We start from the raw sequence: 14,521 nt of genomic DNA, 5'->3' as shown, positions 1-14,521 counted from the left end.
TTTCATTGGAAAAATTCATTCAACATTTGTGAACTACCTAGAAATACTGCAGCCACATTAGGAACAGCATACCAAAGCACATGTTCCAAAGGCATACTGCATCCTTAGGCAAATTTAAATTACTCTCTGAAGCCTGCTATGGTTTGGATAAATGCCCTCTCCCCTGCAAAAAGAGCATGCGCTAAACATGGAGCTGTCATTCTGTGGTACCACTGGGGGGCTGTGGGAACATCAGAAGAATAAGGAACTATAGGAACTCTCCCCCTCTCTCTTTCTATATTTAACTTCCCTGTCCCTATGGCCTGAGCAGTCACCTCTGCTATGTGTTTCCATCATGATGTTCTCCCTCACCAGAGGCACAAAAGCAATGGCCCAATTTCCTGGAATGAAACCTCTGGGTCTACATCATGAGTTACTGGCCAGCCAGGGGTACATAGTGAGACCCAGCTCAGAAAAGAAAGAAGACAAAAGAACACCATTTGGGGGCTGGAGAGAGATGGCTCAGCAGTTAAGAACACTCGTGGCTCTTGAGGACCCAGGTATAGTTTCTCACAAATATCTGTAACTCCAAAAGATCAAACGCCTTCCTCTGACCTTTGAGAGCACCAGGCAACCAAGTATACAAACCATACAAGCAAGGAAAACACTCACATACATTAAATTTTAAACATTTTTTAATGTTTAATTAAGCCCCTAAGCTAAATCTTCACACATTTTAAATTTAACATGAATGCACTTTGTCTAAGTGACATTTGCATACAGAAGAGAAAGTCAGACACTGCATTGTTGTATTTTGTTTTGTTTTGTTTTTTCAACTTAGCGATTTAAGATTTTAACATTTTACTCATATGACATCTTTCTCTAAAACTGGTGCCTTTCACTAGGGGCCTTCCTAGGTAGTGACAATAACTGAAATCAAGTCTAAATAAAGCTAAGGTGATAAATGCCATTCACATCTGTAAACGCATCAACTAGAAAAGGGTTAGAGTCATAGAGTTCAGTTCAAAGAGCCAAGTTACAAGGGAAAAAAGCCTGTGTGCTTCTGTTTCTATATCTGTGTCTGTTTCTATATCTATATCTGCTTCTGTAGCTATAAAGTGAATCTACCTAGATCCACTAGCTCTAAAGCTATATATCGGATGGTTTCTTTGTAAACCTACCACATCTCCTTTCCCTAAACACCGTTTCAGCTCCAAACACAAGAGCCATCTAAAGGAGACTGGGAGAGAAAACACAAATGTTTGAACAAATTTAAAAGGAAAAGAAATTTGAGATCTGGAGCAAGTCCATTAAGACTTAGAAAGCAAAGTCAGCAGGACCTGAGAGGAGAATCAGCAACTGGATTTTCATTTCAGAGCCTGTCTTTACCCAGATGTAACGTGCATAATAATTCAAACACTGAAAGAGACAAGAGCTAATAATGAGAACATCCGATTCACACAAGCTTCAAGAGAGCAAATTTTTCTATAAATGTCCAGATCATTGCTACATAACTTAATATTATTCTTTGAATTTGTTACACACATACACACACACACACACACACACACACACACACACACACACACACACAGAGTCCCCCATTCAAATAACCAAAACAAAAGCATTCTTAGCTTGGAAGTCATCAGAAACAAAGATAAATAGAGGGCCTGGATTTGTCCTTTTGGCCAGTTTGCCAACTGCTTTTAAAACCAAGTAAGATTGGGGGCGGGGTGGGGGAGGGGGAACCTATCTTTAGCAAGACAGTTACTACAAGGATCTCTAGGGAGAAGGAAACCAAAACTAATTACTCCCATGAAAGCTATACTTAGTTTTGGGAATTCTACTTGCATTTTTATCTATATTTTGAACTAAATTATCAAGCATTCATCAAAATACATGCATCCAAGTCAATACCAATAATCCATTTGTCACTTCATAAACAAACAGACAAGCTATTCAAAACCTGGACTTTCTACACTCAAATTTATTAAATTAAAAAACCATATATAAATCTAAATAGCTACCTGGATGGATGGATGGATGGATGGATGGATGGATGGATGGATGGGTAGAGATTATATGTAAAACAACACAATATCAAATAAATAAAACTAAAGGCAAGTTCAAAATACTCCCTGAAATTTAAAGTTTTATAAAGCTGCTCTTGAACAGTCACACGTAACAGTCACATGGACAAATGAAAGAAAAAGAGCACACATCAGACTACATTTATACTTATAAATGGTTTTTAAATAAACTTCTTTCCTCCTAATAAGTGTGTAGCCTTGAACACAGTCATCCACCTAGCTGACTTCTATTCAAATCACCTTTGTTGGGGTAAGGGTGAACAGCATGCAGAAATGAAGAGGAAAAGAAATTTTCTCTGCACAAGAGAATTCCAGCTGATTCTATAAATAAGTGGAAATTTCTGGAGCTCACACTATCCAATGTACAACTCCAAATATAGACTTCCCTATTCATTATAGCAAGACGGTCTAAAGGAGCCTTAAAAGTATACTCAAACGCAAATGACAGAAACTACACATCAGAGTAAGAGTGTAGTCACAGCAAAGTGTATTTGCTATTGTGAAATACAATACTCTTAAATGTAAACTAGGTCAGGTTCGTTGGTAGTCCTCCCATGTCACATATGGCTTTATCTGTTTGACTAATTTTGACTGCTTGATCTATTGCTCTAAGAGGGGCAGTGAAGCTTTTAGCTATCATAACAACCTTATCTACTTCTATTTGCCTAATGTATCAGACACTGTTGTCAGGTACACACATTAAGGCTCATTATGTCTTAATATAATTACTCCTTTATCATTTCTGCAATGTTTTTTCACCTCTGGTAAGTTTGTTTATTGATAAATAGGGAGTCAGGGAGTCTGATACAGAAAGAAAGCTCATAGTATATGATCTGACCTGCTAGATCCATACAGAGGATGATGGGTGCTGGAGGAGTATTGGACATTTTCCTGTGATGTAGTGTTTTGTCTTCCATTTCTACTATAGCAAGTTTTAAGAAAACAAAGATACTAGGGATAAAAAATGAACCTCACATCAGTTCTTACATCACTTTTACTGTAACTCAGCACCCAGGAGATGAAATATAACAAAAAGACCTTGAGAACAGCTCCATAAAATTAATATCAGCTGTGGCACTACTCTGAAAAGAATTATAAACAATTTACTGTGTCTATGTACTGGTAGACTTAGCAATATAAAATATTTATATGGCTTTTGTAAAATTATTATATTTTACATCTAAATTATTTTAAGCTTTCTCCTCAAAAAACGAAATCTGTTCATTTCTATGTTAAACTTATTGTCAAATCTAGTTGTGTCAAGAGACTAATAATCAACACTCAAAACTTCTACAAACATGGTTCCTAGAATACAGGTATCTATCACCAAGTCCAATGACCTAAGCTCAGTGAGAAGAGAGAATAACATAAAAGCACTGGCATATCCATGCACACATGCATACACATGCATACACATGCATGTGTGCACAAAAAATAAAATATACTTTTTATAAAGCCAGGAAACGGGGAAGGCAAGCAGAAAGTAAGTTCAGTAGAAAATATACAAAATAAGACAGTGGAGAGTAATTAGATTAGCAAAAATGCATAACAGCATGTAACAGTGTAAAAAGAAATGTAATAATATATGCATTTTAGTTCTAGAAGGGGAAATGAGAAAGAATAGCTCAGGGACCATTTGAATTTCTAAAATTGATGTTTAAAGACCTCCGCCCCCATATTTAAGAAGTTCAGCAAACTACAAGCTGGGTGAAAGGGAAGCAAGGCTCACCTAGGCACATCACACTCAACTGATTAACACTGAAGACAAAAGAAAAATGCAAATGCAGCAAAGAAAAAGGTTTACTGTAATAACTGCAGAATTCTCAACAAAGTGTAATGATGGTTAGAAACCTTGACTGAAATAAACCCACAGAAATGTTCTCAGGCAGAGAAGATTTTGCTCTTAGGAAAAATAAGACATCCTAGTAGCAAAAGGAATTACAGACAATATTTTATAAGTATGACATACATAGAATGCTATTTAAAATATTGCCAATCAAATTCTGTACTTCTGCTTAAAAATATTTTCCAAAAATAAAACTTTAAAAAATAAAAAAACCTGAAATAATGTATTACCCTGAAAACAGGCATCATAAAATTTCTAAAAGACATGCTTGAAGGTAGGGGAAATTATTCAAAAGCCAAACTACAGGAAAAACAGTCAACAAAAGAGGATGAATGTAGTCAAGGCTAAGGAGTTTTTATCTACTTTAATCCACATCTTAATGTTTTAAACTATCAGGAGTTTTTTGTTGTTTTCTTTTTTTTTAAATTGGATAGTTTTTGTTTACATTTCAAATGTTATTCACTTTCCCAGTTTTCTGGCAATAAGCCCCCTATCCCATCTCCCTCTCCTTCTTCTATAAGGGTGTTCCCCCTCCCAGACTAACTCCATTCCCATCTCCCCCTTCCCCCCATATTCCCTTGCACTGGAAAACTATGTTAACACTGAACTTATAGAACATAACTTCTTACACTTTCTTATTTATGCTACACCCCAAAGTGATAAACACTGAACACCACAGATTTGTGACTTGCGACTAATGCCTACCTGAAATCATTTACAAATACCGAGTAAGACTGGCCCTAAGTTACATACCAATGATTACTATTCAAATGTCTGGGGTGGGGGCCATGAGAACAGATAAGATGGTCTATGTTGGCATCAACACTAAAGGGCAGACATACAGGACCTTCAGATGTGGAAATAATACATGCTTTCCTTCAAATCTGTGCACCTATTAATATTCAGGATCCCTACAGGAATCTAATTCTTGTCAGAAAACAACAATTTCATTTTGGAGAAAACAAAAACAAGAACAAGCCTCTTCCTAACTTCTGTTTTCATAAATTCTAAGCAGTAGCATCAATGTTAACCAGCAAAGAACATTATAAAGAAAAAACTTCTCACTTTGGGCATGTTTGTCTCTATATGACAATGATTTTCTTCTAAATCATCCTTATTTGTAGCATCTAGACAACAGATGATAACACCAGCATAAAAAAAAAATCAAAGCAGTTATTTCTCAGACATTTCTCTTTTGCAAACAATTAATTAAGGTTTTAGGCTCTCAGTTTACATTGACAGAATGATGGGAGAGGTTTTAATTAAGAATTTCATACATGCATTTAATGTGTTTTGATATAGTGTATTTAAAGTAATAAAACAATACTATATGTCTATAAAACACTACAACAAAGGCATCCAAATGGAAGAGGCTTTAAAGGTTTGAAAATTACAAAACTTTTTAGGAATTCAAAAGCAATGCGAAAATACTAAAGATAAATGAAAATAAAGAAGAATGTAGTTTTATCATATGTATGTTGTTTATGTGTATAATGCATATGCAGCAAGTGTGTGTATGCAGTGGACATCAGGTGTCTATGATTCCCAAACTTACTCCTTTGAGACAGGGTCTCTCTCTCTTTTTAGCTAGGCTGGTTCCTCAGAGAGCTCGTGGGATCCTCCTGTCTGTCATACAATTCTGAAGTGCATGCAGCCAGGCAAAAATTTTCAGGGGTGTGAGGATTCAAACTGAGGTTCTTATGCTTCACAGCAAACATTCTAACGCACTGAGCCACCTCCACATGCCCAAAGGGGTGTATTTTATAAACTCTAAGATATCTATTAAAAGTTGGTACAACAAAGCTGGAGAGATGTCTCAGTGGTTCAGAGCAGTGACTGCTTTTCCAGAGGACATGCGGTCTGACTCCCAGCATCCTATGGCAGCTCACAAACATCTATAATGTCAGTTACAGAGGGTATGATACCTTCTGGCTAAGACCAGGCTCACACACGGTGCACAGACATACATGTAGTCAAAACACCCATGCACATAAAATGACGGTTTTTAAAAAGTTGATATGCCTTATGGTAAAAAAAAAAAAACAAAAAACAGAAGATTGGGTTCAAAAGACAAAAACAGGAGATGAGACAAGTGGGGAAATTTAGCATGGTAATAGAATTAAATACAAAAGGCTAAAACAGTTCAGCAAGAGCAGGCTCTCAGACCTGGAGGAAAGAAGATGAAACACTATCCTATTAAAAAAGTAGGACTTTGAATACTTAAATTTGTGTCTAAATATAAGAGCATTTAAGGTATAAAACACTAACCAAACACATGTAAACACTAACCAAACAAAAAACAACAACAAAACCCACCAACAGTATTAATATTAAATAAATTAACTTTATAGCTAAAAAGGTTTTGCTAGAAATAAAAGCCCTGTGATAAAGGGTTAAGTCACAGAAAACAAGATAGTCCTGAGTTAGTATTCAACAAACTAAACAGCAAATGAAAAGGAAAGTTAAAACTTAAAGGAGATAGGAACAACCACACCTGTAAGCCAGCAAAAGAAGCATTTAAATATTTTACATCATGCATGAACTCAGAAAATCTGATCACAATTAACTAACCTAACAAAAAACATACTATAGAAGCTTAGAGTCAATAACAGCAGACCATATGTTTTTCTTAAGTATTCATCAACAAAAGTCACTTACTACTCCATAAAGTAAAACTTGAACTAAAATAATACAGAATTATAACTTTATTTGGTTGAAAAAATAAGACAAAACAGAAAGATAAATAGAGGGGTTGGGGATTTAGCTCAGTGGTAGAGCGCTTGCCTAGCAAGCGCAAGGCCCTGGGTTCGGTCCCCAGCTCCGAAAAAAAGAAAAAAGAAAAAAAAAAAAGAAAGATAAATAGCACAGCCCATTGTACTAATTAGGAAAAATACTACATAACTATGATATGGTGCTAACAGATCACAATGAATATTTGAAACTATTTTTAATGGATGAAAATGAAAAGACAACCTTGTCAGAAACTGTAAGACACAGATTTAAAGTGAAACTCTCCAGGTATTTACAGGTTAAACATCCCTGATTCAAAATGAGAAATTCAAATTAAATCAGAATTTAAAACTTTTTTAAAAGCTTTATCAGAAGTCTAAAAGTTTCAGATTTCAAAGCATTTCAGATTCCGCTGGTAAAATTGATGGAAATATTCCAAAATAAAAACGGTCCAAAATCTGAAACAGTCCCAGGCATTGTGAATAAAGGACATTCAATCTACATTAGAAAAGAAGCAACTTTTAAAAATCAATGATATAAACTTGCTAAGAAAGCTTAGAACAGAAACATAAATCCCAAAGAAAGTGTAAGAAAATGATCAAACTCAGAGTAGAAATAAATGCAGCAGAAAGCAAATACACAACAGAGAAAGAGCAGAATATGAAAACATACAGCTGAAAGTCTTCTAACACTGCTACACCTAGAAAATCTGTGCTACCTGGATAGAGAAGAAACAGAATGGAGTAAGATTTTTTGACTAAAGATGTAAGTCATCTTGGATTGCCTGGCAGAATCAGAGATGTGCAAACATAAACATGTATATAGAATACAAGAGAAATAGCCTGAAGCCATCCTAAAATTTAAAAGTCATAAGTGGTTGTTTTAAGCTGTGTTATTATTTTGTTATACTATATTGCATTATACTACATTATATGCAATATGCACACATATAATTTTATTTATATATATTTGTACATTTAAAATCCTGATGTTGAAGCAAAAAATAGTAATAAATAACTGTCTTAAAAAGCCAGCAATAAGGTTGGATAGATGGCTCAGAAAAGCTAAGCTCAGATCCCAGCACACACACAAGAGGCCAGGCTAGGTGTGGGCCCACACACACCTGTAACCCAATGGTAGACACAGAAAGATCACCTGGGCTTGTTAATCACTAGTCTGGGATCCATGGTCAATGCCCTGTTTCTGAAGGAAAAGATCCTCCTCTGGCCTCCACAGATTTCCCCAGGCACGTGCCCTGCAGATAGCAAAGATTATATGTACACATACACCTCCCTCCCCCAACGCACCCCAACCCCCCAACACACATACACCAAAAAGAAAATAGGCAACAGAATCAAATACTCACTTTAGCAAAACATGGCAAATAAATACAAAAAAACAATGTTCAACATTCTTAATTACAAAAGTAAACATTAAAACTTCAATGAGATGATACTATATATCGGTTTTAAAGGATGACACGAAAATTACTAACAATATGCACTATATGACAGGAATTAGAATAGTGCTGTTTAATGAGTCAGAGGGATGCAAAATATAAATACACATGTTCATATGAGTATCTGCATGTCTGCAGAGGCCAAATGTCAATAACAGATGCCTCCTTCCATCACTCTCACCTTAATGAAACAGTCTCTCACTGAACCTGAGGTTCACGTGGCCAATCCAGCCTAGCCATGTAAGGGACAGAATGGCATGGTTCCTGCCCCTTGAACAGAGCCAGTGGAGTGAGGGCCTCCATGAGTGTTGATCGTTACTGTGAGAAAACAGACCAACTCGATATTGGGTTCAAGCTATATCTTAAAGAACCTGACCTAAGTTTGAACTAAAGTTAAACACCAGGCCTGTACCTAACACTGGTCTCCAGGTCACACCATAACAACCACCAATCAAGAAGAAAGCAGAAATTACAGTTGTACCTAAAGATATTTACTTATGAACATTTATGGTTTGGCTCCCAGTACCAGCCAATCATTTTAAAGGGCAACAAATTCCATAATAGCCCCCCAATCAGATATGTGCCAAGCTAGATATACCCTTGCTTGTTTACTTGCCTCTACAAATGCTTGCTTGAAACTGGGCATCAGTATGTTAGTATGACTGGAGCTCAAGCTTGAATAAAGACAGAACCTTGTGCAATTGCATTGGAATCAGCTCCTTAGTGGTCTTTTATGATTTGAGACATGGGCACAACAGCTGTGGGCATAAGGCTTGTTTGTAAAATAATGTACATATTTTCATGCTCCTCCTTTGAGGAATGTGTTCTCTACCAAGGTAAATGACTCCATGAAAATCAGAGACAGCACAAGTCCAGGAAGTGAGGGTGTGGCTAATGTCTCAGCTAAATGGTAAATGCTGTATGACCATAAGGCTATAAAGCTGTGGGAAAGAACTCTGAAAACATGAGTTCAAAAATATATCATTTCTCAACTATGCAAAATATAAGGATGCAATATGAACTGTATAATGAGCTTCACAGACCTAAAAGAACAGAGCCAGTGGGTCAGAAAGATACTAAGGAAGGAGATAAAGAGATTTAGGGAGTGGTTATCTCTGGGCAAGATCTTACAAAGGTAATTTGTTTGTTTGATTGATTGATTGATTGACTGATTGATTGATTGATTGTGCTTACAAAAGCAGACAGATTCCTGAGTTCAAGGTCATCCAGCACAGATGGAATTTAGGTCCAGGCCCAGGCATGGTAGGAATGGTGATTTCAGGGTGGGGTCCCACCCAGCTATCTTATACTCTGTGCTTATGCTTACTGTCTCTTTCTAAGAATCAAGAGGCTGGGATCAGGAGATGGTGATTCATAAGATAATCAAAAGGGAAGCTGGGGTAATGACAGAACTGATATGTAAATAAAAGACTGGGCTTTTGGTTGCAAGAAATGAGCTATCCAGAGAGCTTTAAGAATAGCAAAGGAAAGCTGTCTCTAGAAGAACACAGACAGAGCAATATGGAAAGCCATCTCAAGCAGAAGATAGGCTATCAACTTGGACCCACAATTTGACTTTGATTCATTTGTTTCACAATGCCCAGATACCCCTTCTTCAGAATCCCTCTCCAAGCTGATGTTAATCCTTGACTTTCATAAATTCAACTAGGCTGGCTGGCCAATAAACTCCAGAAATCTACCTGTCTCTATGCCCTATTCTTAACACATCCCCAGTTCTGGATACATACTGCTGTACCCTCCTGTATATGAGGACTTAAACTCAAGTCCACATACTTGAGAGACAGATAAAAAAAATACTTTTCAAAAAATAAAATCTTAAACTGTGATACATTTAACAACTCACCACTAAAAAGGGAATAAAAATATTTACTTGGCAGTAAGAAAGCACAAAAATTAATATGCATAAAAATACTGATGAATCTCAGATATATTAGGCCAAATGGAAGATGCCAGACCCCAAAGGCTGCATACTGAATGATTTCATTATAACACTCAAGAAAAGCAAAACTTACTGGACAGCCAACAGATAAACAGGAGTCACAGTAGGGAGGCAGGGACAGATTCAACTAAAAGAAGCAACAGAATTCTGGGAAGAGGCAGAGTTCTGATATAACTTGATGGTGATGATTGCATAACTGTAACAAATTTGCCAAAATCCACTGACCTGAATACTAAAAGCAATAAATTTTACTGTAAGAAAATTATTCATCAATGAGTCAAATAATTGTACATATACACATGTCCTCTGACACTGCCTCACCTATACCTTACACATTTATATCCTTCAAAGAGATGGTTTATAACTTTCTTCTAAATTTTTCAGTATCAAAAAACTGTAAATTGTAGTTAGGTTAGCTAACTGCTTTTAAACTATTGTCTTGAATCCTAAAAGCTGTCCTCTCGGACTTATGATTTGCTTTCCAACTCCAATTTATATGCCCTTGTCTAAAAGGAATTACCTACTTTTAAATTTATCTGAATTAATACTCTATCTTCTGCTTATGAATATGTCTTCTTACAAAAATAACAGACATTGAACTGAGTACAAAATTACAAAATAGCTGAATAAGAAAAAAAAAGTCTCAGTATTAACAGATACCTCTATTATTCCTGTCCTGGCATAAAAATGAAATCCCCACGAATGGTGTGCACATAGCCCTACTAGTCGAGTCAACAGAGGAGCCCAGGAGACTTCTCTAATTAGGGAAAATAATCATGTATTTATTTTACTGTATTCATATGCCTATTTATAAAAATGGCCTCATCTGTTTATTCTGTTTCTAGATTGCATATACATTTATTAAGTATGTCAGCTCTTATGTAGTTGTTAAGAATTTAATCTCAATATAAAAAAGTTTTTTAAAAAAGTGACTTAAATCTTATGAGGGATTGGAGAGATGGCTTAGCACTTAAGAACAGGTCTTGCCTCTGAGTTCAGTTCCCAGCAGACATCAGGGGGCTCACCTCCAGTCTGTACCTCCAGCTCAAGGGAATCTGATGCTCCCTCTTCTGCACTCCATGGGCACTGGTACTCATAAGTGCAAACACACACATAGATTCTTGCAAGCTCACATAATTTTAAAATAATAAAAATTAATACTAAAAGACTGGTTATTTTTCTGAAGAGCAACCCATATTTATATTTACTATAAATAAAGTAAGTTTTCCTTCACACAAGAAAAACAAGGTACTTCGTAATAAAAGAAAAGAAAAAAGAAATACTGGTACTAAAGATGGAATGAGGAGAAAATTCAGTGATTATTCAAGAGCCTAAATTATAAAAGCAAAAAAATTTTCTCTGGAAGAAAAGTCTCTACTGAGACTTCTAATTAAAATTTTCTGAGTCACTGCTTTTTCTCCTTTCAGCTTAGGACAGTAGGAGTCCAGGCTGTGGAATATACTACCAGAATTCAAAGAAGGTTCTGCCATTTCTTAAAAGTATAATCTTGGGCAAATTAAATTACTTAACATCTTTATGATTATTCATCTGTAAAATGATTGAAAGCAGTATTAAATCTCATGAAGCTATCTTGAAATTCAGTGAAATAATCTGTCTTTGGCACAGTACCTGACATTTGACAAATTCCCAATAAATGATAGCTGTTATCAGCAAAGTCTAATTATGGTTCTCTAAAAGTACTGTATATTCAGCTTTTTCTCTACACCACTTGATGATCGTGCCAATTACCACCTCTATGGAAGAGTTTTCGTATCTTTGTTTCTAGCCCTGCTGCTCTTTGAAGTGACAACAAACACTGTACACGTGATCAATCTCAGATGTGAAGTTAAAGAATCAGAAGTTGTCAGACAACTTGTAATCTCAGTAACTGTTGAGTTACAGGTATCTATAAATAAATATCAAGTTTATATTTTCCATTTAAATAAGAAACTTTGGCTTTCCAAACAGCTGATGCCCTGTTCTATATATAACAATGAATTGTCTTTCATCTTAAGAATTTAACTAAGAAATTATGACTTTGTAGTCCATAGAATAAAAAATTTTAATGTGCACTAATTCAAATCACATAGTTTATGTTCAATATAGTCTAAGCATAATTTTTAAATAAAATATAAGCATATAAATACCTCAGCTTTATATGTTAATTCATATGCAAAATATGACTTACCACTATGTAGACCTTATCTACATTGACTATATAGATATATCACTGACACTTTTTAAAGACCTGCTAAAATAATTAGATTTTTGCAAATACAGTTTGTAGAAATTTCAAGTATTTTTCAACAGTGGAATAAGTCCTTGTACCAAAAGCCAAGTATAGTATTTCATCAAATCCTTCAGTATTTCAAACCTACCGTAGAGACTCAGCCATTCGCCTCAAGTCTTCATTTTGTTGTTTTAAGCGTTCAAGCTTTGCAAGAATCTTGGAGAGTTCTCTGCTAGAGTGATCAGGGTGGTCATTATCTCGAACCAAATGACCACCTATATAAAACAACAAGGTCCCCCAGGCAAAAAGAATGAGCATAATCCAACGCCAGGAACCAGTCCATGCCCGCATTTTCAGAGTTTCAACTCTGTCCTCTATCTTCCTGGAGCTCAAAGAACTGGAAACATTGTGCTCTGGTTCTAGTTAGCCACACAAGAAAACAGGTTTCTGTTGTTTTAACACATGATGCTTCAAACAGGTTAACCTCTGGTAATCCTGTGGCGACTCTTACAAAGAAGTTTTCCTGGTGATGCAGGCAGGAAGCTTTAAAGTCTTGTGCTTCATGAATTCTACATGCTGTGAAAAGAGTTAAAAAGTGTACTTCAGTTTTTTAGGATATCTAAAACAACAAAAATTGACATTCATGGAGTTCCAGAAAACATGGTTTTGAATGGTCAAGAGGCTGAAAGACAATTTTGCTACCCAGTAACAGGTAAAAAGTGAAAGTTTTAAATGTGTATGTTAAGTCAACCACAAATTAGGCTTCAATCTGATAGCAAATTAGTTCACTCTAAACCTGGAAGTCTAAATGCCATTAAAACTCTTCTTCATTGAAATGTTCTATAATAACTTATATTGAAATTAAAATAATATATATCTTAATAATCAACCAAAATCCCAAACCAAAATCAATTCGACTATGTATTTCAAGCTAATGTGCTCACCATCTAAAAGAAAAGGTTCTTAGTATGAGCGAATTCAGTGCTACAAATCCTCATATCCCTCCATCTCAATACTCTGCTGTCATTTCACTATTTAACTTGCAAATTGTCGTATTTTAAGATAAATTCTCGGGGCTGGAGAGATGGCTTAGTGGTTAAGAGCACTGACTGCTCTTCCTAAGGTCCTGAGTTCAATTCCCAGCACCCACATGATGGCTCACAACCATCTGTAATGAGATCTGATGCACTTTTCTGGTGTGTCTGAAGACAGCTGCTGTGTGCTCATATAAATAAAAATAAATTCTCACTGACTTGAACCTTAGAGAAACAAAGGTTATCAAAACCATCAATTAGTTGCCAACCATACCAAACATCAAAAGCAAAGGTTCAAATGGATTAGGCTAGACCATTATTTTTTCAAATATATTTTAAAATATTAATAATTATATGAGTAGATATAAGTATATTATATACATGTATAATATGTCACAATGAAACCTATTTTTCTATTAATATGACCTAGTAAAATATTCCTAAATTACAAAAGAAGGCTAACACCAGTTAGATCCTTAGGTGAGTGTGCATTTTTTTTTTTATTAACTTGAGTATTTCTTATATACATTTCGAGTGTTATTCCCTTTCCCGGTTTCCGGGCAAACATCCCCCTCCCCCCTCCCCTTCCTTATGGGTGTTCCCCTCCCAACCCTCCCCCCATTGCCGCCCTCCCCCCATAGACTAGTTCACTGGGGGTTCAGTCTTAGCAGGACCCAGGGCTTCCCCTTCCACTGGTGCTCTTACTAGGATATTCATTGCTACCTATGGGGTCAGAGTCCAGGGTCAGTCCATGTATAGTCTTTAGGTAGTGGCTTAGTCCCTGGAAGCTCTGGTTGCTTGGCATTGTTGTAGAGTGTGCATTTTTGAATGTGTATTTTAAACCCCAATTGTTCATTTTTATCAGCTTTAATTGTGAGTTTTGTTTATCATCTCTTAACCATTAAGCTTAGAATTCTCTTAGAAATAAAATTATTATCCCCCAAAGAACATATATGAAAAATGAAACTTAAAGTGATTAGGCAACTCCAAAGCAATAGAAGAAAAAAAATCATATATCTAGAAACAAAATTATATAGTTCCTGTAAAGGGGGAGGGGTGGTAAAAAAAGTTTACATATACAAGAGTATATACATAAAACACATGACCACCAATTAAATTGTCATTAGAAAACTAAATAGAAAGTTGAAGAACAGGGATCCCAAAACAGAGTATAGAGCTATTATTCATTTACC

General features: G+C 35.8%; 1 protein-coding gene across 4 annotated transcripts in view; it reads right to left on the bottom strand.

Annotated features, from left to right (window-relative positions):
- Nucleotides 1-14,521, bottom strand: part of Fut8 (fucosyltransferase 8) — a 227,431-nt gene that overhangs the window by 125,640 nt on the left and 87,270 nt on the right. For all 4 annotated transcript variants that reach the window (NM_001002289.2, NM_001412189.1, XM_039112660.2 and 1 more), the window contains exon 4: nt 12,443-12,870. In NM_001002289.2, coding sequence (NP_001002289.2) covers nt 12,443-12,645 — 203 coding nt within the window. In that variant the 5' untranslated portion in view covers nt 12,646-12,870. The remainder of the gene's footprint in view (nt 1-12,442; nt 12,871-14,521) is intronic.

This window comes from Rattus norvegicus, chromosome 6 (genome assembly GCF_036323735.1).
Source record: "Rattus norvegicus strain BN/NHsdMcwi chromosome 6, GRCr8, whole genome shotgun sequence".
NCBI lineage: Eukaryota > Metazoa > Chordata > Mammalia > Rodentia > Muridae > Rattus > Rattus norvegicus.
Note: the sequence above shows the minus strand (reverse complement) of the source record. Positions and strands in the feature narration are given on the sequence as shown.